The sequence below is a fragment of the Salvelinus namaycush genome, chromosome 29 (assembly GCF_016432855.1).
Source record: "Salvelinus namaycush isolate Seneca chromosome 29, SaNama_1.0, whole genome shotgun sequence".
Taxonomy (NCBI): Eukaryota; Metazoa; Chordata; class Actinopteri; order Salmoniformes; family Salmonidae; genus Salvelinus; species Salvelinus namaycush.
The window spans coordinates 21,009,122-21,031,404 of record NC_052335.1 but is presented as its reverse complement, the minus strand read 5'-3'; the positions used below and the strand labels follow the sequence as shown (position 1 = coordinate 21,031,404).

Genomic DNA, 22,283 nt, shown 5'->3' with positions numbered 1-22,283 from the left:
AGAGGCACTCGGAGGGATTTTCTGCATGGATTCATCTGGGTGGTGTTTGCAACTCCGTAATACAGTGGACAACTGAGTCTCTCTGGATGACTCCACATATTTGGGTCTTTGAAATGTAGTATTACTATTGTAATTACATGTAGCTATTCTGATGGGAGCCAGCCAGGTTAGGAGGAAAGTGGCTCTGTGATTTGCTGACTGCCTAGGGGAAGGTAGATGGACCACGCCAGTAATGCGGCAGGTAGCCTAGTGGTTAGAGTGTTGGACTAGTAAAGGTTGCAAGATCAAATACCCGAGCTGACAAGGTAAAAATCTGTCGTTCTGCCCTTGAACAAGGCATAACCCACTGTTCCTAGGCCGTCATTGAAAATAAGAATTTGTTCTAAACTGACTTGCCTAGTTAAATAAAGGTCAAATAAAAAACAATAATGCCAAACCAAGCTTTTCTCAAACATAGAGAAAGTTCCAAGACTAACATCGCTAAAAGCACCTCTAAAGGTTTGTATTTTTCAATGTATTAATGTGGTCTATATCGTCAGTGTTAGCTGGAAGAAGAATTTCCATGTAAAGAAAAACAACTCAAGTGACAAATATCTAGAGGGTATAGGAATGGTAATGTTGGATGTGATTTCCAAAAATAGAAAGGTTCACAGCGGACCATTTGCCACCTGAGGATATTTTACATATAGGTCACTTGTGATCGGTGTTTACTTGTACATTAGACAGGAACCACCTGAGGGTGATCTCATAGAAATGGTCTTGCCGTTCTCAGTGTCTCTGTGTTTCTCAGTCACTGTACAGTATAGACAGCCTATCAAAGCCCTGGTGATGCTGTTGTTGTTATTGATGGGATGTTTGAATTTAGTCAGTGCAGTACAGTTTCCCTCTGAGCCAAGTAGCTGCTTGACTTTCACATCTTCCTATGTGGAGCTGCCAATAACATAGCCCACAGTCATGACGGACGTCTTATCACACCAATGACATGGCCCATAGACATGAGAGACATCCTATCACACCAATGACATGGCCCACAGTCATGACGGACGTCTTATCACACCGATGACATGGCCCATAGACATGAGACATCCTATCACACCAATGACATGACCCACAGACATTCTATCACAACAATGACATGGCCCACAGACATGACGGACATCCTATCACACCAATGACATGGCCCACAGACATGACGGACATTCTATCACACCAATGACATGACCCACAGTCATGATAGAGACAGTACAGGTGCATGAAAGACTGGGAGACTAAAAAATAGCTTATATTACAAGGCCATCAGACTGTTGAACAGCTTCTATCACCAGACCATCAGACTGTTGAACAGCTTCTATCACCAGACCATCAGACTGTTGAACAGCGTCTATCACCAGACCATCAGACTGTTGAACAGCGTCTATCACCAGACCATCAGACTGTTGAACAGCTTCTATCACCAGACCATCAGACTGTTGAACAGCTTCTATTACCAGACCATCAGACTGTTGAACAGCTTCTATCACCAGGCCATCAGACTGTTGAACAGCTTATATTACCAGACCATCAGACTGTTGAACAGCTTCTATCACCAGGCCATCAGACTGTTGAAAAGCTTCTATCACCAGACCATCAGACTGTTGAACAGCTTCTATTACCAGACCATCAGACTGTTGAAAAGCTTCTATCACCAGACCATCAGACTGTTGAACAGCTTCTATTACCAGACCATCAGACTGTTGAACAGCTTCTATTACCAGACCATCAGACTGTTAAACAACTTCTATTACCAGACCATCAGACTGTTGAAAAGCTTCTATCACCAGACCATCAGACTGTTGAACAACTTCTATTACCATCAGACTGTTGAAACGCTTCTATTACCATCAGAATGTTGAACAGCTTCTATTACCATCAGACTGTTGAACAGCTTATATCACCAGACCATCAGACTGTTGAACAGCTTCTATCACCAGACCATCAGACTGTTGAACAGCTTCTATTACCATCAGACTGTTGAACAGCTTCTATTTCCATCAGACTGTTGAACAGCTTCTATTACCATCAGACTGTTGAACAGCTTCTATTACCATCAGACTGTTGAACAGCTTCTATTTCCATCAGACTGTTGAAACGCTTCTATTACCATCAGACTGTTGAACAGCTTCTATTACCATCAGACTGTTGAACAGCTTCTTTTACCATCAGACTGTTGAACAGCTTCTATCACCAGACCATCAGACTGTTGAACAGCTTCTATTACCAGACCATCAAACTGTTGAAACGCTTCTATTACCATCAGACTGTTGAACAGCTTCTATTACCATCAGACTGTTGAACAGCTTCTTTTACCATCAGACTGTTGAACAGCTTCTATCACCAGACCATCAGACTGTTGAACAGCTTATATTACCAGACCATCAGACTGTTGAACAGCTTATATTACCAGACCATCAGACTGTTGAACAGCTTCTATTACCATCAGACTGTTGAACAGCTTCTATTTCCATCAGACTGTTGAACAGCTTCTATTACCATCAGACTGTTGAACAGCTTCTATTACCATCAGACTGTTGAACAGCTTCTATTTCCATCAGACTGTTGAACAGCTTCTATTACCATCAGACTGTTGAACAGCTTCTATTACCATCAGACTGTTGAACAGCTTCTATTTCCATCAGACTGTTGAAACGCTTCTATTACCATCAGACTGTTGAACAGCTTCTATTACCATCAGACTGTTGAACAGCTTCTTTTACCATCAGACTGTTGAACAGCTTCTATCACCAGACCATCAGACTGTTGAACAGCTTCTATTACCAGACCATCAAACTGTTGAAACGCTTCTATTACCATCAGACTGTTGAACAGCTTCTATTACCATCAGACTGTTGAACAGCTTCTTTTACCATCAGACTGTTGAACAGCTTCTATCACCAGACCATCAGACTGTTGAACAGCTTATATTACCAGACCATCAGACTGTTGAACAGCTTATATTACCAGACCATCAGACTGTTGAACAGCTTCTATTACCATCAGACTGTTGAACAGCTTCTATTTCCATCAGACTGTTGAACAGCTTCTATTACCATCAGACTGTTGAACAGCTTCTATTACCATCAGACTGTTGAACAGCTTCTATTTCCATCAGACTGTTGAAACGCTTCTATTACCATCAGACTGTTGAACAGCTTCTATTACCATCAGACTGTTGAACAGCTTCTTTTACCATCAGACTGTTGAACAGCTTCTATCACCAGAACATCAGACTGTTGAACAGCTTATATTACCAGACCATCAGACTGTTGAACAGCTTATATTACCAGACCATCAGACTGTTGAACAGCTTATATTACCAGACCATCAGACTGTTGAAACGCTTCTATTACCATCAGACTGTTGAACAGCTTCTATCACCAGACCATCAGACTGTTGAACAGCTTATATTACCAGACCATCAGACTGTTGAACAGCTTATATTACCAGACCATCAGACTGTTGAAACGCTTCTATCACCAGACCATCAGACTGTTGAACAGCTTCTATTACCAGGCCATCAGACTGTTGAACAGCTTCTATCACCAGACCATCAGACTGTTGAACAGCTTATATTACCAGACCATCAGACTGTTGAACAGCTTATATTACCAGACCATCAGACTGTTGAACAGCTTCTATTACCATCAGACTGTTGAACAGCTTCTATTACCATCAGACTGTTGAACAGCTTCTATTACCATCAGACTGTTGAACAGCTTCTTTTACCATCAGACTGTTGAACAGCTTCTATCACCAGACCATCAGACTGTTGAACAGCTTATATTACCAGACCATCAGACTGTTGAACAGCTTATATTACCAGACCATCAGACTGTTGAACAGCTTATATTACCAGACCATCAGACTGTTGAACAGCTTCTATTACCATCAGACTGTTGAACAGCTTCTATTACCATCAGACTGTTGAACAGCTTCTATCACCAGACCATCAGACTGTTGAACAGCTTATATTACCAGACCATCAGACTGTTGAAACGCTTCTATTACCATCAGACTGTTGAACAGCTTCTATTACCATCAGACTGTTGAACAGCTTCTATTACCATCAGACTGTTGAACAGCTTCTATTACCATCAGACTGTTGAACAGCTTCTATCACCAGACCATCAGACTGTTGAACAGCTTCTATTACCAGACCATCAAACTGTTGAAAAGCTTATATTACCATCAGACTGTTGAATAGCTTCTATTACCATCAGACTGTTGAACAGCTTCTATTACCATCAGACTGTTGAACAGCTTCTATCACCAGACCATCAGACTGTTGAACAGCTTCTATTACCAGACCATCAGACTGTTGAACAGCTTCTATCACGAGACCATCAGACTGTTGAACAGCTTCTATTACCAGACCATCAGAATGTTGAACAGATTCTATTACCAGACCATCAGACTGTTGAACAGCTTCTATTACCAGACCATCAGACTGTTGAACAGCTTATATTACCAGACCATCATACTGTTGAACAGCTTCTATCACCAGACCATCAGACTGTTGAACAGCTTCTATTACCAGACCATCAGACTGTTGAACAGCTTCTATTACCATCAGACTGTTGAACAGCTTCTATTACCAGACCATCAGACTGTTGAACAGCTTCTATTACCAGACCATCAGACTGTTGAACAGCTTCTATTACCATCAGACTGTTGAACAGCTTCTATTACCATCAGACTGTTGAACAGCTTATACTACCAGACCATCAGACTGTTGAACAGCTTCTATTACCATCAGACTGTTGAACAGCTTCTATTACCATCAGACTGTTGAACAGCTTCTATTACCAGACCATCAGACTGTTGAACAGCTTCTATTACCAGACCATCAGACTGTTGAACAGCTTCTATTACCATCAGACTGTTGAACAGCTTCTATTACCAGACCATCAGACTGTTGAACAGCTTCTATTACCAGACCATCAGACTGTTGAACAGCTTCTATTACCATCAGACTGTTGAACAGCTTCTATTACCAGACCATCAGACTGTTGAACAGCTTATACTACCAGACCATCAGACTGTTGAACAGCTTATATTACCAGACCATCAGACTGTTGAACAGCTTATATTACCGGACCATCAGACTGTTGAACAGCTTATATTACCGGACCATCAGACTGTTGAACAGATTCTATTACCAGACCATCATACTGTTGAACAGCTTCTATTACCAGACCATCAGACTGTTGAACAGCTTATATTACCGGACCATCAGACTGTTGAACAGCTTATATTACCGGACCATCAGACTGTTGAACAGCTTATATTACCGGACCATCAGACTGTTGAACAGCTTATATTACCATCAGACTGTTGAACAGCTTCTATTACCAGACCATCAGACTGTTGAACAGCTTATACTACCAGACCATCAGACTGTTGAACAGCTTATATTACCAGACCATCAGACTGTTGAACAGCTTATATTACCGGACCATCAGACTGTTGAACAGCTTATATTACCGGACCATCAGACTGTTGAACAGATTCTATTACCAGACCATCATACTGTTGAACAGCTTCTATTACCAGACCATCAGACTGTTGAACAGCTTATATTACCGGACCATCAGACTGTTGAACAGCTTATATTACCGGACCATCAGACTGTTGAACAGCTTACATTACCGGACCATCAGACTGTTGAACAGCTTATATTACCGGACCATCAGACTGTTGAACAGCTTCTATTACCAGACCATCAGACTGTTGAACAGCTTCTATTACCAGACCATCAGACTGTTGAACAGCTTCTATTACCAGACCATCAGACTGTTGAACAGCTTCTATTACCAGACCATCAGACTGTTGAACAGCTTCTATTACCATCAGACTGTTGAACAGCTTCTATTACCATCAGACTGTTGAACAGCTTATACTACCAGACCATCAGACTGTTGAACAGCTTCTATTACCATCAGACTGTTGAACAGCTTCTATTACCATCAGACTGTTGAACAGCTTATATTACCGGACCATCAGACTGTTGAACAGCTTATATTACCGGACCATCAGACTGTTGAACAGATTCTATTACCAGACCATCATACTGTTGAACAGCTTCTATTACCAGACCATCAGACTGTTGAACAGCTTATATTACCGGACCATCAGACTGTTGAACAGCTTATATTACCGGACCATCAGACTGTTGAACAGCTTATATTACCGGACCATCAGACTGTTGAACAGCTTATATTACCGGACCATCAGACTGTTGAACAGCTTATATTACCAGACCATCAGACTGTTGAACAGCTTATACTAACAGACCATCAGACTGTTGAACAGCTTATATTACCAGACCATCAGACTGTTGAACAGCTTATATTACCGGACCATCAGACTGTTGAACAGCTTATATTACCGGACCATCAGACTGTTGAACAGATTCTATTACCAGACCATCATACTGTTGAACAGCTTCTATTACCAGACCATCAGACTGTTGAACAGCTTATATTACCGGACCATCAGACTGTTGAACAGCTTATATTACCGGACCATCAGACTGTTGAACAGCTTACATTACCGGACCATCAGACTGTTGAACAGCTTATATTACCGGACCATCAGACTGTTGAACAGCTTCTATTACCAGACCATCAGACTGTTGAACAGCTTCTATTACCAGACCATCAGACTGTTGAACAGCTTCTATTACCAGACCATCAGACTGTTGAACAGCTTATATTACCAGACCATCAGACTGTTGAACAGCTTCTATTACCAGACCATCAGACTGTTGAACAGCTTCTATTACCAGACCATCAGACTGTTGAACAGCTTCTATTACCAGACCATCAGACTGTTGAACAGCTTCTATTACCAGACCATCAGACTGTTGAACAGCTTATATTACCAGACCCATCAGACTGTTGAACAGTATATACCGGACCATCAGACTGTTGAACAGCTTATATTACCGGACCATCAGACTGTTGAACAGCTTATATTACCAGACCATCAGACTGTTGAACAGCTTCTATTACCAGACCATCAGACTGTTGAACAGCTTATATTACCAGACCATCAGACTGTTGAACAGCTTATATTACCGGACCATCAGACTGTTGAACAGCTTATATTACCGGACCATCAGACTGTTGAACAGCTTCTATTACCGGACCATCAGACTGTTGAACAGCTTCTATTACCGGACCATCAGACTGTTGAACAGCTTCTATTACCGGACCATCAGACTGTTGAACAGCTTATATTACCAGACCATCAGACTGTTGAACAGCTTATATTACCAGACCATCAGACTGTTGAACAGCTTATATTACCAGACCATCAGACTGTTGAACAGCTTATATTACCGGACCATCAGACTGTTGAACAGCTTATATTACCGGACCATCAGACTGTTGAACAGCTTATTACCGGACCATCAGACTGTGAACAGCTTACCGGACCATCAGACTGTTGAACAGCTTCTATTACCGGACCATCAGACTGTTGAACAGCTTCTATTACCGGACCATCAGACTGTTGAACAGCTTCTATTACCATCAAACTGTTGAACAGCTTCTTTTACCAGACCATCAGACTGTTGAACAGCTTCTATTACCAGACCATCAAACTGTTGAACAGCTTCTATCACCAGACCATCAGACTGTTGAACAGCTTCTATCACCAGACCATCAGACTGTTGAACAGCTTCTATTACCAGGCCATCAGACTGTTGAACAGCTTCTATTACCAGACCATCAAACTGTTGAACAGCTTCTATTACCAGACCATCAGACTGTTGAAAAGCTTCTATCACCAGACCATCAGACTGTTGAACAACTTCTATTACCATCAGACTGTTGAACAGCTTCTATTACCAGACCATCAGACTGTTGAACAGCTTCTATCACCAGACCATCAGACTGTTGAAAAGCTTCTATTACCAGACCATCAGACTGTTGAACAGCTTCTATTACCAGGCCATCAGACTGTTGAACAGCTTCTATTACCAGACCATCAAACTGTTGAACAGCTTCTATTACCAGACCATCAAACTGTTGAACAGCTTCTATTACCAGACCATCGGACTGTTGAACAGCTTATATTACCAGACCATCGGACTGTTGAACAGCTTATATTACCAGACCATCAAACTGTTGAACAGCTTCTATCACCAGACCATCAGACTGTTGAACAGCTTCTATCACCAGACCATCAGACTGTTGAACAGCTTCTATTACCAGGCCATCAGACTGTTGAACAGCTTCTATTACCAGACCATCAAACTGTTGAACAGCTTCTATTACCAGACCATCAGACTGTTGAAAAGCTTCTATCACCAGACCATCAGACTGTTGAACAACTTCTATTACCATCAGACTGTTGAACAGCTTCTTTCACCAGACCATCAGACTGTTGAACAACTTCTATTACCATCAGACTGTTGAACAGCTTATATTACCAGACCATCAGACTGTTGAACAGCTTATATTACCGGACCATCAGACTGTTGAACAGCTTATATTACCGGACCATCAGACTGTTGAACAGCTTCTATTACCGGACCATCAGACTGTTGAACAGCTTCTATTACCGGACCATCAGACTGTTGAACAGCTTCTATTACCAGACCATCAGACTGTTGAACAGCTTATATTACCAGACCATCAGACTGTTGAACAGCTTATATTACCAGACAATCAGACTGTTGAACAGCTTATATTACCAGACCATCAGACTGTTGAACAGCTTATATTACCGGACCATCAGACTGTTGAACAGCTTATATTACCGGACCATTAGACTGTTGAACAGCTTATATTACCGGACCATCAGACTGTTGAACAGCTTCTATTACCGGACCATCAGACTGTGAACAGTTCTATTACCGGACCATCAGACTGTTGAACAGCTTCTATTACCAGACCATCAGACTGTTGAACAGCTTATATTACCGGACCATCAGACTGTTGAACAGCTTCTATTACCCGGACCATCAACTTTTGAACAGCTTATATTACCAGACCATCAGACTGTTGAACAGCTTCTATCACCAGACCATCAAACTGTTGAAAAACTTCTATTACCATCAGACTGTTGAACAGCTTCTATTACCATCAGACTGTTGAACAGCTTCTTTTACCATCAGACTGTTGAACAGCTTCTATCACCAGACCATCAGACTGTTGAACAGCTTCTATCACCAGACCATCAGACTGTTGAACAGCTTCTATTACCATCAGACTGTTGAACAGCTTCTATCACCAGACCATCAGACTGTTGAACAGCTTCTATTACCAGACCATCAGACTGTTGAACAGATTCTATTACCAGACCATCAGACTGTTGAACAGCTTCTATTACCAGACCATCAGACTGTTGAACAGCTTATATTACCAGACCATCATACTGTTGAACAGCTTCTATCACCAGACCATCAGACTGTTGAACAGCTTCTATTACCAGACCATCAGACTGTTGAACAGCTTCTATTACCAGACCATCAGACTGTTGAACAGCTTCTATTACCATCAGACTGTTGAACAGATTCTATTACCAGACCATCAGACTGTTGAACAGCTTCTATTACCAGACCATCAGACTGTTGAACAGCTTATATTACCAGACCATCAGACTGTTGAACAGCTTTTTTACCGGACCATCAGACTGTTGAACAGATTCTATTACCAGACCATCATACTGTTGAACAGCTTATATTACCAGACCATCAGACTGTTGAACAGCTTATATTACCGGACCATCAGACTGTTGAACAGCTTCTATTACCAGACCATCAGACTGTTGAACAGCTTCTATTACCAGACCATCAAACTGTTGAACAGCTTCTATCACCAGACCATCAAACTGTTGAACAGCTTCTATTACCAGACCATCAAACTGTTGAACAGCTTCTATTACCAGACCATCAAACTGTTGAACAGCTTCTATTACCAGACCATCAAACTGTTGAACAGCTTCTATCACCAGACCATCAGACTGTTGAACAGCTTCTATTACCAGACCATCAGACTGTTGAACAGCTTCTATTACCAGGCCATCAGACTGTTGAACAGCTTCTATTACCAGACCATCAAACTGTTGAACAGCTTCTATTACCAGACCATCAAACTGTTGAACAGCTTCTATTACCAGACCATCAGACTGTTGAACAGCTTATATTACCAGACCATCGGACTGTTGAACAGCTTATATTACCAGACCATCAAACTGTTGAACAGCTTCTATCACCAGACCATCAGACTGTTGAACAGCTTCTATCACCAGACCATCAGACTGTTGAACAGCTTCTATTACCAGGCCATCAGACTGTTGAACAGCTTCTATTACCAGACCATCAAACTGTTGAACAGCTTCTATTACCAGACCATCAGACTGTTGAAAAGCTTCTATCACCAGACCATCAGACTGTTGAACAACTTCTATTACCATCAGACTGTTGAACAGCTTCTATTACCAGACCATCAGACTGTTGAACAGCTTCTATCACCAGACCATCAGACTGTTGAACAGCTTCTATTACCATCAGACTGTTGAACAGCTTCTATCACCAGACCATCAAACTGTTGAAAAGCTTCTATTACCATCAGACTGTTGAACAGCTTCTATTACCATCAGACTGTTGAACAGCTTCTATTTCCATCAGACTGTTGAAACGCTTCTATTACCATCAGACTGTTGAACAGCTTCTATTACCATCAGACTGTTGAACAGCTTATATCACCAGACCATCAGACTGTTGAACAGCTTCTATCACCAGACCATCAGACTGTTGAACAGCTTATATTACCAGACCATCAGACTGTTGAACAGCTTATATTACCAGACCATCAGACTGTTGAACAGCTTCTATTACCATCAGACTGTTGAACAGCTTCTATCACCAGACCATCAAACTGTTGAAAAGCTTCTATTACCATCAGACTGTTGAACAGGTTCTATTACCATCAGACTGTTGAACAGCTTCTTTTACCATCAGACTGTTGAACAGCTTCTATCACCAGACCATCAGACTGTTGAACAGCTTCTATCACCAGACCATCAGACTGTTGAACAGCTTCTATTACCATCAGACTGTTGAACAGCTTCTATCACCAGACCATCAGACTGTTGAACAGCTTCTATTACCAGACCATCAGACTGTTGAACAGCTTCTATTACCAGACCATCAGACTGTTGAACAGCTTCTATTACCATCAGACTGTTGAACAGCTTCTATTACCATCAGACTGTTGAACAGCTTATACTACCAGACCATCGGACTGTTGAACAGCTTCTATTACCATCAGACTGTTGAACAGCTTCTATTACCATCAGACTGTTGAACAGCTTCTATTACCATCAGACTGTTGAACAGCTTATATTACCAGACCATCAGACTGTTGAACAGCTTATACTACCAGACCATCAGACTGTTGAACAGCTTCTATTACCATCAGACTGTTGAACAGCTTCTATTACCATCAGACTGTTGAACAGCTTCTATTACCAGACCATCAGACTGTTGAACAGCTTCTATTACCAGACCATCAGACTGTTGAACAGCTTCTATTACCATCAGACTGTTGAACAGCTTCTATTACCAGACCATCAGACTGTTGAATAGCTTCTATTACCAGACCATCAGACTGTTGAACAGCTTATACTACCAGACCATCAGACTGTTGAACAGCTTATATTACCAGACCATCAGACTGTTGAACAGCTTATATTACCGGACCATCAGACTGTTGAACAGCTTCTATTACCAGACCATCAGACTGTTGAACAGCTTCTATTACCATCAGACTGTTGAACAGCTTCTATTACCAGACCATCAAACTGTTGAACAGCTTCTATCACCAGGCCATCAGACTGTTGAACAGCTTCTATTACCAGACCATCAAACTGTTGAACAGCTTCTATTACCAGACCATCAAACTGTTGAACAGCTTCTATTACCAGACCATCAAACTGTGTAACAGCTTCTATTACCAGACCATCAAACTGTTGAACAGCTTCTATTACCAGACCATCAGACTGTTGAACAGCTTATATTACCAGACCATCAGACTGTTGAACAGCTTATATTACCAGACCATCAGACTGTTGAACAGCTTATATTACCAGACCCTCAAACTGTTGAACAGCTTCTATTACCAGACCATCAAACTGTTGAACAGCTTCTATTACCAGACCATCAGACTGTTGAACAGCTTCTATTACCAGACCATCAGACTGTTGAACAGCTTCTATTACCAGACCATCAAACTGTTGAACAGCTTCTATTACCAGACCATCAAACTGTTGAACAGCTTCTATCACCAGACCATCAAACTGTTGAACAGCTTCTATTACCAAACCATCAAACTGTTGAACAGCTTCTATTACCAGACCATCAAACTGTTGAACAGCTTCTATTACCAGACCATCAAACTGTTGAACAGCTTCTATTACCAGACCATCAAACTGTTGAACAGCTTCTATTACCAGACCATCAAACTGTTGAACAGCTTCTATCACCAGACCATCAGACTGTTGAACAGCTTCTATTACCAGACCATCAGACTGTTGAACAGCTTCTATTACCAGACCATCAAACTGTTGAACAGCTTCTATCACCAGGCCATCAGACTGTTGAACAGCTTCTATTACCAGACCATCAAACTGTTGAACAGCTTCTATTACCAGACCATCAAACTGTGTAACAGCTTCTATTACCAGACCATCAAACTGTTGAACAGCTTCTATTACCATACCATCAGACTGTTGAACAGCTTCTATTACCAGACCATCAAACTGTTGAACAGCTTCTATTACCAGACCATCAGACTGTTGAACAGCTTATATTACCAGACCATCAGACTGTTGAACAGCTTATATTACCAGACCATCAAACTGTTGAACAGCTTCTATTACCAGACCATCAGACTGTTGAACAGCTTATATTACCAGACCATCAAACTGTTGAACAGCCATCACTAGACGTCTACCAGGTGATGCACACTTACTCACACAACAAACACACACACACAAGCTATCACACACACCTCCACACACCTCATACTCATGATGTGATAACGTCCCCAAGTCACCTACACAGAGGTGTCAGTCAGCAGCCTGGAGAGGACCTGCCACCGCCATGTCTCTCCCAGCAACCTCAGTCAGACACACACAATCAACCTGTTATCCAGGTCCACAGCCTCTCCCGCTCATATTTTTTATGTTAGTGTGTGTTGTCAATCAGATAGAGCCTTGATCAGATCCTTGACCTTGTGTTCCCTCTCTGACCTGTTTACCCTTATGGCATTGAGTCAGACAGGCCCAAAACGACCCCAGTTAGCCAGAAAGTACAGCCCCTATAAGGCAACATTCTAAACCCCTACCTCTGGCGCTCTGTCCTGTCGCCTTTATTCCTGCTGGAGTCTCATCTCCATCTCCCAAACAACTCTGTGGCTGTTAATGACATATACATATGTATGAGGGGCATGACAATCAATATGACAAACATAGTGGCTTGGCTGGGGCTCTCTCCCAGACCCTGGAGACTCATTCCTCAGATGGTGAAGTGGTGAAGTGGACAGGAGAGTACAACCCCATCACCGGCGCAGCACAAAGCACAGCCCCTCACCACACTGAATGTCTCTGTGTGCACAGCCCCTCACCACACTGAATGTCTCTGTGTGCACAGCCCCTCACCACACTGAATGTCTCTGTGTGCACAGCCCCTCACCGCACTGAATGTCTCTGTGTGCACAGCCCCTCACCGCACTGAATGTCTCTGTGTGCACAGCCCCTCACCGCACTGAATGTCTCTGTGTGCACAGCCCCTCACCACACTGAATGTCTCTGTGTGCACAGCCCCTCACCGCACTGAATGTCTCTGTGTGCACAGCCCCTCACCGCACTGAATGTCTCTGTGTGCACAGCCCCTCACCGCACTGAATGTCTCTGTGTGCACAGCCCCTCACCGCACTGAATGTCTCTGTGTGCACAGCCCCTCACCGCACTGAATGTCTCTGTGTGCACAGCCCCTCACCGCACTGAATGTCTCTGTGTGCACAGCCCCTCACCGCACTGAATGTCTCTGTGTGCACAGCCCCTCACCGCACTGAATGTCTCTGTGTGCACAGCCCCTCACCGCACTGAATGTCTCTGTGTGCACAGCCCCTCACCGCACTGAATGTCTCTGTGTGCACAGCCCCTCACCGCACTGAATGTCTCTGTGTGCACAGCCCCTCACCGCACTGAATGTCTCTGTGTGCACAGCCCCTCACCGCACTGAATGTCTCTGTGTGCACAGCCCCTCACCGCACTGAATGTCTCTGTGTGCACAGCCCCTCACCGCACTGAATGTCTCTGTGTGCACAGCCCCTCACCGCACTGAATGTCTCTGTGTGCACAGCCCCTCACCGCACTGAATGTCTCTGTGTGCACAGCCCCTCACCGCACTGAATGTCTCTGTGTGCACAGCCCCTCACCGCACTGAATGTCTCTGTGTGCACAGCCCCTCACCACACTGAATGTCTCTGTGTGCACAGCCCCTCACCGCACTGAATGTCTCTGTGTGCACAGCCCCTCACCGCACTGAATGTCTCTGTGTGCACAGCCCCTCACCGCACTGAATGTCTCTGTGTGCACAGCCCCTCACCGCACTGAATGTCTCTGTGTGCACAGCCCCTCACCGCACTGAATGTCTCTGTGTGCACAGCCCCTCACCGCACTGAATGTCTCTGTGTGCACAGCCCCTCACCGCACTGAATGTCTCTGTGTGCACAGCCCCTCACCGCACTGAATGTCTCTGTGTGCACAGCCCCTCACCGCACTGAATGTCTCTGTGTGCACAGCCCCTCACCGCACTGAATGTCTCTGTGTGCACAGCCCCTCACCGCACTGAATGTCTCTGTGTGCACAGCCCCTCACCGCACTGAATGTCTCTGTGTGCACAGCCCCTCACCGCACTGAATGTCTCTGTGTGCACAGCCCCTCACCGCACTGAATGTCTCTGTGTGCACAGCCCCTCACCGCACTGAATGTCTCTGTGTGCACAGCCCCTCACCGCACTGAATGTCTCTGTGTGCACAGCCCCTCACCACACTGAATGTCTCTGTGTGCACAGCCCCTCACCACACTGAATGTCTCTGTGTGCACAGCCCCTCACCGCACTGAATGTCTCTGTGTGCACAGCCCCTCACCGCACTGAATGTCTCTGTGTGCACAGCCCCTCACCGCACTGAATGGTCTGTGTGCACAGCCCCTCACCGCACTGAATGTCTCTGTGTGCACAGCCCCTCACCGCACTGAATGTCTCTGTGTGCACAGCCCCTCACCGCACTGAATGTCTCTGTGTGCACAGACCCTCGTCTTTTTATCACATTGTGGTATTGCTCGATACACACACGCACGCACACACACACACACACACACACATTCTCTGTCATGTAAATGCACAGACTACATCAGTCACAGACAGATGTGCACACATTCACATTCTCCCTCTTTTACACACGCTTACAGGTGTACACAAACACACACACACGCACAGTAACAGCGACAGCGACATGCCTGGGGGAGCCGATAAACTCATCAGAAGGACAATCTCTCCTCTGCATACATCTTCAATACATCAGCCATCAAAGGAGTCTAATCACATTACTGTTGTAGCTTTGTTGGGTTTTGTCCCCATTCCCGTCCCTGTCCCCTCGACCTGGCCTATGCCAGACACGTCCCTTTATCGCTGAGGCTGAGCAGGCATTTAGGGGTCACCTTCCTGTGTAATCAGCCTCGAGGGTGGTGAGATTATGGCCAGCATCATTGGGCCATACATCATCCTGAGGTGAAGCAGGCCACGGAGGAAGAAGGAAGGAGGGAGGGAATGGGAGGAAGGAGGTGGGGGGGTGCTAACGGGATGAGAGTAGGTCTATTAGCCAGACCCCAGCATGATCCTCTAATCTGTTGTGTCTGTCCTGTAGATCATGTGTCAGTGGGCGGCCTGGGAGACAGCTTCTATGAGTACCTCCTCAAGGCCTGGCTGATGTCGGACAAGACAGACGAGGAGGGCAAGAAGCTCTACTACGAAGCTCTGCAGGTAAACCCCTCCAGAAACCTAGCCGACACTCTTCTTTCCTCTCCTCTCTCCCCCTCCACTCCTCTCCCCTCTCCTTTCTACTCCCCCTCCACTCCCCTCTCCTTTCTACTCCCCCTCCACTCCTCTCCCCTCTCCTTTCTACTCCCCCTCCACTCCTCTCCCCTCCTTTCTACTCCCCCTCCACTCCTCTCTCCCCCTCCACTCCTCTCCCCTCTCCTCTCTCCCCCTCCACTCCTCTCCCCTCTCCTTTCTACTCCCCCCACTCCTCTCCCCTCTCCTCTCTCCCCCTCCTCCTCTCCCCTCTCCTTTCTTCTCCCCCTCCACTCCTCTCCCCTCTCCTTTCTTCTCCCCCTCCACTCCTCTCCCCTCTCCTTTCTACTCCCCCTCCACTCCTCTCCCCTCTCCTCTCTCCCCCTCCACTCCTCTCCCCTCTCCTTTCTACTCCCCCTCCGCTCCTCTCCCCCTCCACTCCTCTCCCCCTCCACTCCTCTCCCCTCTCCTTTCTACTCCCCCTCCACTCCTCTCCCCTCTCCTTTCTACTCCCCCTCCACTCCTCTCCCCTCTCCGTTCTACTCCCCCTCCACTCCTCTCCCCTCTCCGTTCTACTCCCACTCCTCTCCCCTCTCCTTTCTACTCCCCCTCCACTCCTCTCTCCTCTCCTTTCTACTCCCCCTCCACTCCTCTCCCCTCTCCTTTCTACTCCCCCTCCACTCCTCTCCCCTCTCCTTTCTACTCCCCCTCCACTCCTCTCCCCTCTCCTTTCTACTCCCCCTCCGCTCCTCTCCCCCTCCACTCCTCTCCCCCTCCACTCCTCTCCCCTCTCCTCTCTCCCCCTCCACTCCTCTCCCCTCTCCTCTCTCCCCCTCCACTCCTCTCCCCTCTCCTTTCTACTCCCCCTCCACTCCTCTCCCCTCTCCTTTCTACTCCCCCTCCGCTCCTCTCCTCTTGTCTTCTCTCCTCAACTTTTCTCCTGTCTTACTGAGATTAATGGCTACAGTACCAGCACTATCTGAAGCGCTGACTATACCTTGTCAAGAGGCTCTTTCGACCTCGATTGAAAGCTTTTGTCTGTGTGTCAACAACAGTTAAATTTCTTCCATTACTGTGAACAGTCAGAGTCAGAAATCAATAAAAGTATGGGTTGGAGTCTGAATTTGAAGCATGCTACGCCAGGTAGGAGTTGTCTATTTCTGAGTGTAGTACAAACTGCACTCCACAGGAGATAGTTCAAGTAGGAGGCTGTCAGTGGATGGGGGGGCAGCCAGACTCAGAGCTCTGTCTAGTGGAATGGGCTCTGACTGCTGCTAGCTCAATTCTCTGTTTCATTAGAGCCAAGCAGCCTGTCCTGTGGGAGATAAAGATGTTTCTCTCTGTGCAGAGGTCCACAAGGACCCAGACTACTCCAGGATATTACCCTCCCTCCTCAAGTCCCCTCCCAGACAGCCTCGTTTCCCCACCACACCTGCCTATCTACCCGCCCGCCCGTCCGTCCGCCTGCCATCACCACAAGCAGGTCACCCACAGCGAGAGGGTCCCCATGGCCACGCCATGCCATCCTCTATTTGGGTCAGGCAGACTGTGAGGCAGGCGGTTAGGACAGACGCTGTTCTCTTATTAATGGCTCCTTGGCATCCTCGCCTCAGTGCCGGCCTGGCCTACATTCTCTCTCTCTCTCTGTCTCTCTGTCTCTTTGTCCCCCCCCAATGAGAAGAGAAGCTGAACAAGATGTGCTGCTGTCTGCCTCTGTCTATCTGCTCCTGTACTGGCCCAGCCCAGGTCTATTTGTCTGTCAGGCTTGCTGTTGCTAAACATAATATAGGCTGCCTTTAAAGAGACCAAAGGAAATGAAATAGCCAGCTATGGGGAATATTAATCAGCTGGTTTTCTGAGGCGGATCGTGGCGTATAAAGCCCAGCCGCCTATACACGGCCCATTTACATGATGTCACTGCAAAAGCACAGATCTGAATCATCTTTTAAAAATGTCATTACTCTCAGGAGAGTTGCCATATTTCGTTTTTTTAGGTCTTCCCCCAGCAGGAGAAAAGCAAACCCAATGAATATGAAAATAAATATGCCAAATGAAGCGATGATCAATTAGGCGTATCAGAGAATGCACCTGTAATAGTGTCACGTTTCAGCATGCCGTCGACTCGTCTTAGCTGCGGTTATTTATTCCCTATGTTGAAAGGTAGTTTTATATCTTTCTCTACATCAATAATGGCCCATTATTTCTGTAATAACTTTGTTTTGTCTGTCAGTCATGGGATGGTACCGTATTGGACACCTGCTGTGTGGCTAGTGGGAGAGAGGGGCCACCCGTTGTTCTGAATGGCACCTCCTGGTGTCATGTCTCGCTGTGGGTGGGACACGCCTGCCATTTGAGGATATCTCTGGGTAAAGTGGCCCTTGTGTGTATGTGTAAATGTCAGGGACAAATAGGAACTTTGAGTCTACGCCGCCCCAGAAAATAGATAACAGTGGCTGGTGACCAGCTCGGACCCCTAGTTTTCCTGCAACAGCAGCTTCATCAAGCTTAACAATGCTATTTGGGCAGTAGTTATTCATGTTCCGGAAGGGTCTACTCCATTTGCAGGGGAATGGCTCTTGTCTGGGACTGCGAGTGGATAGAGTGCTCATCTGTCTTCCGTTCTTGTCATTGTCTTCCAGGCCATTGAGACCAGTTTGATAAGAAAGTCCAGCGGTGGCCTGATGTACATCGCTGAGTGGAAGGGCGGGCTGCTGGAGCACAAGATGGGTCACCTGACGTGCTTCGCCGGGGGCATGATCGCCCTGGGGGCGGACGGAGCGCCCGAGGACAAGACGGGTCACCAGATGGAGCAGGCCTCAGAGATTGCCCGCACCTGCCACGAGTCCTACGCCCGCACCAGTGAGTCTTACTGACTGACCCCGTCGTCTGGGGAACATCAGTCTCCGTGTCTCCCTCTACACAGCACTGGTAGGCAACGGGGTCCAAGTGTGTACAGGCTTTTGTTTGTATTCTGCTTGAAGACACCTGATTCAACTAGTCTAGCTAATCTTCAGATTAGGCTGTGATTAGTTGAATCAGGTGAGTTAATGCTTGGCTGGAACAAAATCCTGTACACACTGCAGCCCTTCAGAACCAGAGTTGCTTACCCCTTCTCTGTAAAGTGTCTCTCTATTTCATATACCTCCTTTAGATATTGTGTCAGTCATATACTAATACTGTAGCTCCGCTCTGCAAGATCATAGTACCTGGCATTACTCTCTAAAGGCCTTACCTTTTTTTAGTCTAAAACTCTCTCCCTCCCAGGTGAGACCGTATTAGTTCTGAAGCCTAGACAAAAGGAGGTGTGGGAGTCAACAACAGGACACTCACTCTCTCTCTCTCTCTCTCTCTCTCACTCACTCACTCACTCACTCACTCACGCACCACGCACCACGCACACACACAGACACACTCCTCTTCAGGAGCCGTTGAGCCTGGTTTCTCTCTGAGGCCAGAAGGGCTGCTGGGTAGACAGAGCATAGTGTCAGCCAGGTTAGTCTGAGTCAGAGGGTCTCCTCTCTCACTTCCTCTGGTCCGGATTGACCATCAGGAAATCTATTAGGGCTGGGATTGCCAGGGACCTCACAATACAATATTATCACGATACTTACGTACCAATACTATATGTATTGTGATTCGATGTTCCAAATATATTGCTCACCATGTGTTTGGTGCAGAAGGACAAGAGAGAGCTATGATAAAATACATTTTGATCAGTCATATAAATTTAAGTTCTGAAAATGAATTGGCTCCTTATTTCAAAAGAAGATGGAGAACAAGCTATGAAGGGAAAATACTGGGGGTTTTGGTGCAGGTACACAAACTAGTGCAAAAATAATATTGCAATATTGTCAAAACGATGCGCTATATCGTAAAAGATTATATGCCGATATGCAACTATCAATTTTTTTCCTCCATCACTATCTATCAATTTACTATCAACAGAACTGGCTGAGGACATCACTAGAATAGATTAAAATACGGTTCTATGAAGCAGCGTAATCCCCTGGCCCTGCCTAACTTCACAGCACCCCTGTTCCCCCATTCGACCTCCAACCCACCTCCATCCTCTCCCCCTACCCCCCGCTGAGTCACTGCCTGCTGTGTGTATAGGTGCTAGTTCTCATCAAACAGGGATTACAGGAAATAACAATAGGCCTAAACCCTGTTAATTGTCACATAATCACGTGGCAAACTCCCTTTACCTTTGAACTTTGCTTTTCTCATAATCTGGTCTCTTGGCTGTGAAATGATGTCATGGGTTCATGCTCCATCCAGGAACTGAGGTTGAGTTTTTTTGGTTCTCTGTGTCCTTTACTTTCCCCTAGAGCTGGGTTTTATGTTGACATGTTGTCTTCTTCCTTTGTTCCCGTGTCATAGCCCTGAAGCTGGGCCCGGAGGCGTTCAGGTTTGACGGAGGCGTGGAGGCCATCGCCACGCGGCAGAACGAGAAGTACTTCATCCTGAGGCCAGAGGTCATCGAGACCTACATGTACATGTGGAGGTTCACCCACGACCCTAAGTACAGGGAGTGGGGCTGGGAGGCCGTGCAGGTGAGAACTACAGTAGGGTTGGGCAGTATCCAGATTTTCATATCGTCACACCGTCCTTCTCTCACCTCGGGATTTACTGTATTACCGACTTAGTACACAAGTGGTCGCCAAAAAAAGCCTGTTGGCCGTCTATTACCAAAATGCTAACAAAATTTGCACAGGTAATAGTGAATTTGCATAGCGGCTTCTAGCTAAATATGCAAACGAAAATAAACGAATTGCAAAGATAGTCAATCCAGATCATAAAGTTATACACTACCGTTTAAAAGTTTGGGGTCACTTAGAAATGTCCTTGTTTTTGAAAGAAAATCACTTTTTTTTGTCCATTAAAATAACATCAAATTGATCAGAAATACAGTGTAGACATTGTTAATGTTGTAAATGACTATTGTACCTGGAAACGGCAGCTTTTTTTATGGAATATCTACATAGGTGTACGTAGGCCCATTATCAGCAATCGTCACTCCTGTGTTCCAATGGCACGTTGTGTTAGCTAATCCAAGTTTATAATTTTAAAAGGCTAATTGATAATTAGAAAACCCTTTTGCAATTATGTTAGCACAGCTGAAAACTGTTGTTCTGATTACAGAAGCAATAAAACTGGCCTTCTGTAGACTAGTTGAGTATCTGGAGCATCAGCATTTGTGGGTTTGATTACAGGCTCAAAATGGCCAGAAACAAAGGACTTTCTTCTGAAACTCGTCAGTCTATTCTTGATCTGAGAAATGAAGGCTATTCCATGCGAGAAATTGCCAAGGACTGAAAATCTCGTACAACGCTGTGTACTACTCCCTTCAGAGAACAGCGCAAAATGGCCCTAACCAGAATAGAAAGAGGAGTGGGAGGCCCCGGTGCACAACTGAGCAAGAGGACAAGTACATTAGAGTGTCTAGTTTGAGAAGCAGACACCTCACAAGTCCTCAACTGGCAGCTTCATTAAATAGTAGCCCCAAACACCAGTCTCAATGTCAACAGTGAAGAGGCGACTCCGGGATGCTGGCCTTCTAGGCAGAGTTGCAAAGAAAAAGCCATATCTCAGACTGGCCAATAAAAATAAAATATCAAGATGGGCAAAAGAACAGACACTGGACAGAGGAACTCATCCAAAAGGCTTTGACTTCTCAAACACGTCGGAAAGCTAAGACAATATGACGCCCCATCGTCTTATTAATTGAGGCACTTACTTAGATAGCAAGTTAAACTAGGCTTTGTGTTTACACACAAAACAATATAAAACATATAAGAAATATCTTGCTGCGTTTTGTAAACACAGATCTAAAAGGCTTCTTGTCATTTCTGCTCCGTTTCAGACTCATTTTGTGCTTCAGTTGCACTTCTGAACTCGGATAAGAATTCACGAACGGGCGTTTTATCAGCAGACAGCATTCCCACTGATGTGGAGCTTCTTTTCTCCACTACTTCTCTCAGTGTAGCCAGACTATTTTTCTTTGTTAAAATGCAAGATTAACTTAAGCAAACCATTAGGAAATGTAGCTGGCTACATTCTTTCTGGCCTGAACAGTTGAAATACGATGTCCATGCATCGTTTTTTCTAAAATGACCTTGCTTTTTCATTGTAAGCTTATTTTCTTGTGTTTCTGCCA

At 45.2% G+C, this 22,283-nt stretch overlaps 1 protein-coding gene across 1 annotated transcript in view; it reads left to right on the top strand.

The window, feature by feature from the left end:
• Window positions 1-22,283, top strand: part of LOC120024339 (mannosyl-oligosaccharide 1,2-alpha-mannosidase IA-like) — a 180,364-nt gene that overhangs the window by 148,960 nt on the left and 9,121 nt on the right. Inside the window, exons 8-10 of the mRNA XM_038968561.1 lie at window positions 15,981-16,096; window positions 18,766-18,985; window positions 20,507-20,679. Of these exons, the coding sequence (XP_038824489.1) occupies window positions 15,981-16,096; window positions 18,766-18,985; window positions 20,507-20,679 (509 nt within the window). The remainder of the gene's footprint in view (window positions 1-15,980; window positions 16,097-18,765; window positions 18,986-20,506; window positions 20,680-22,283) is intronic.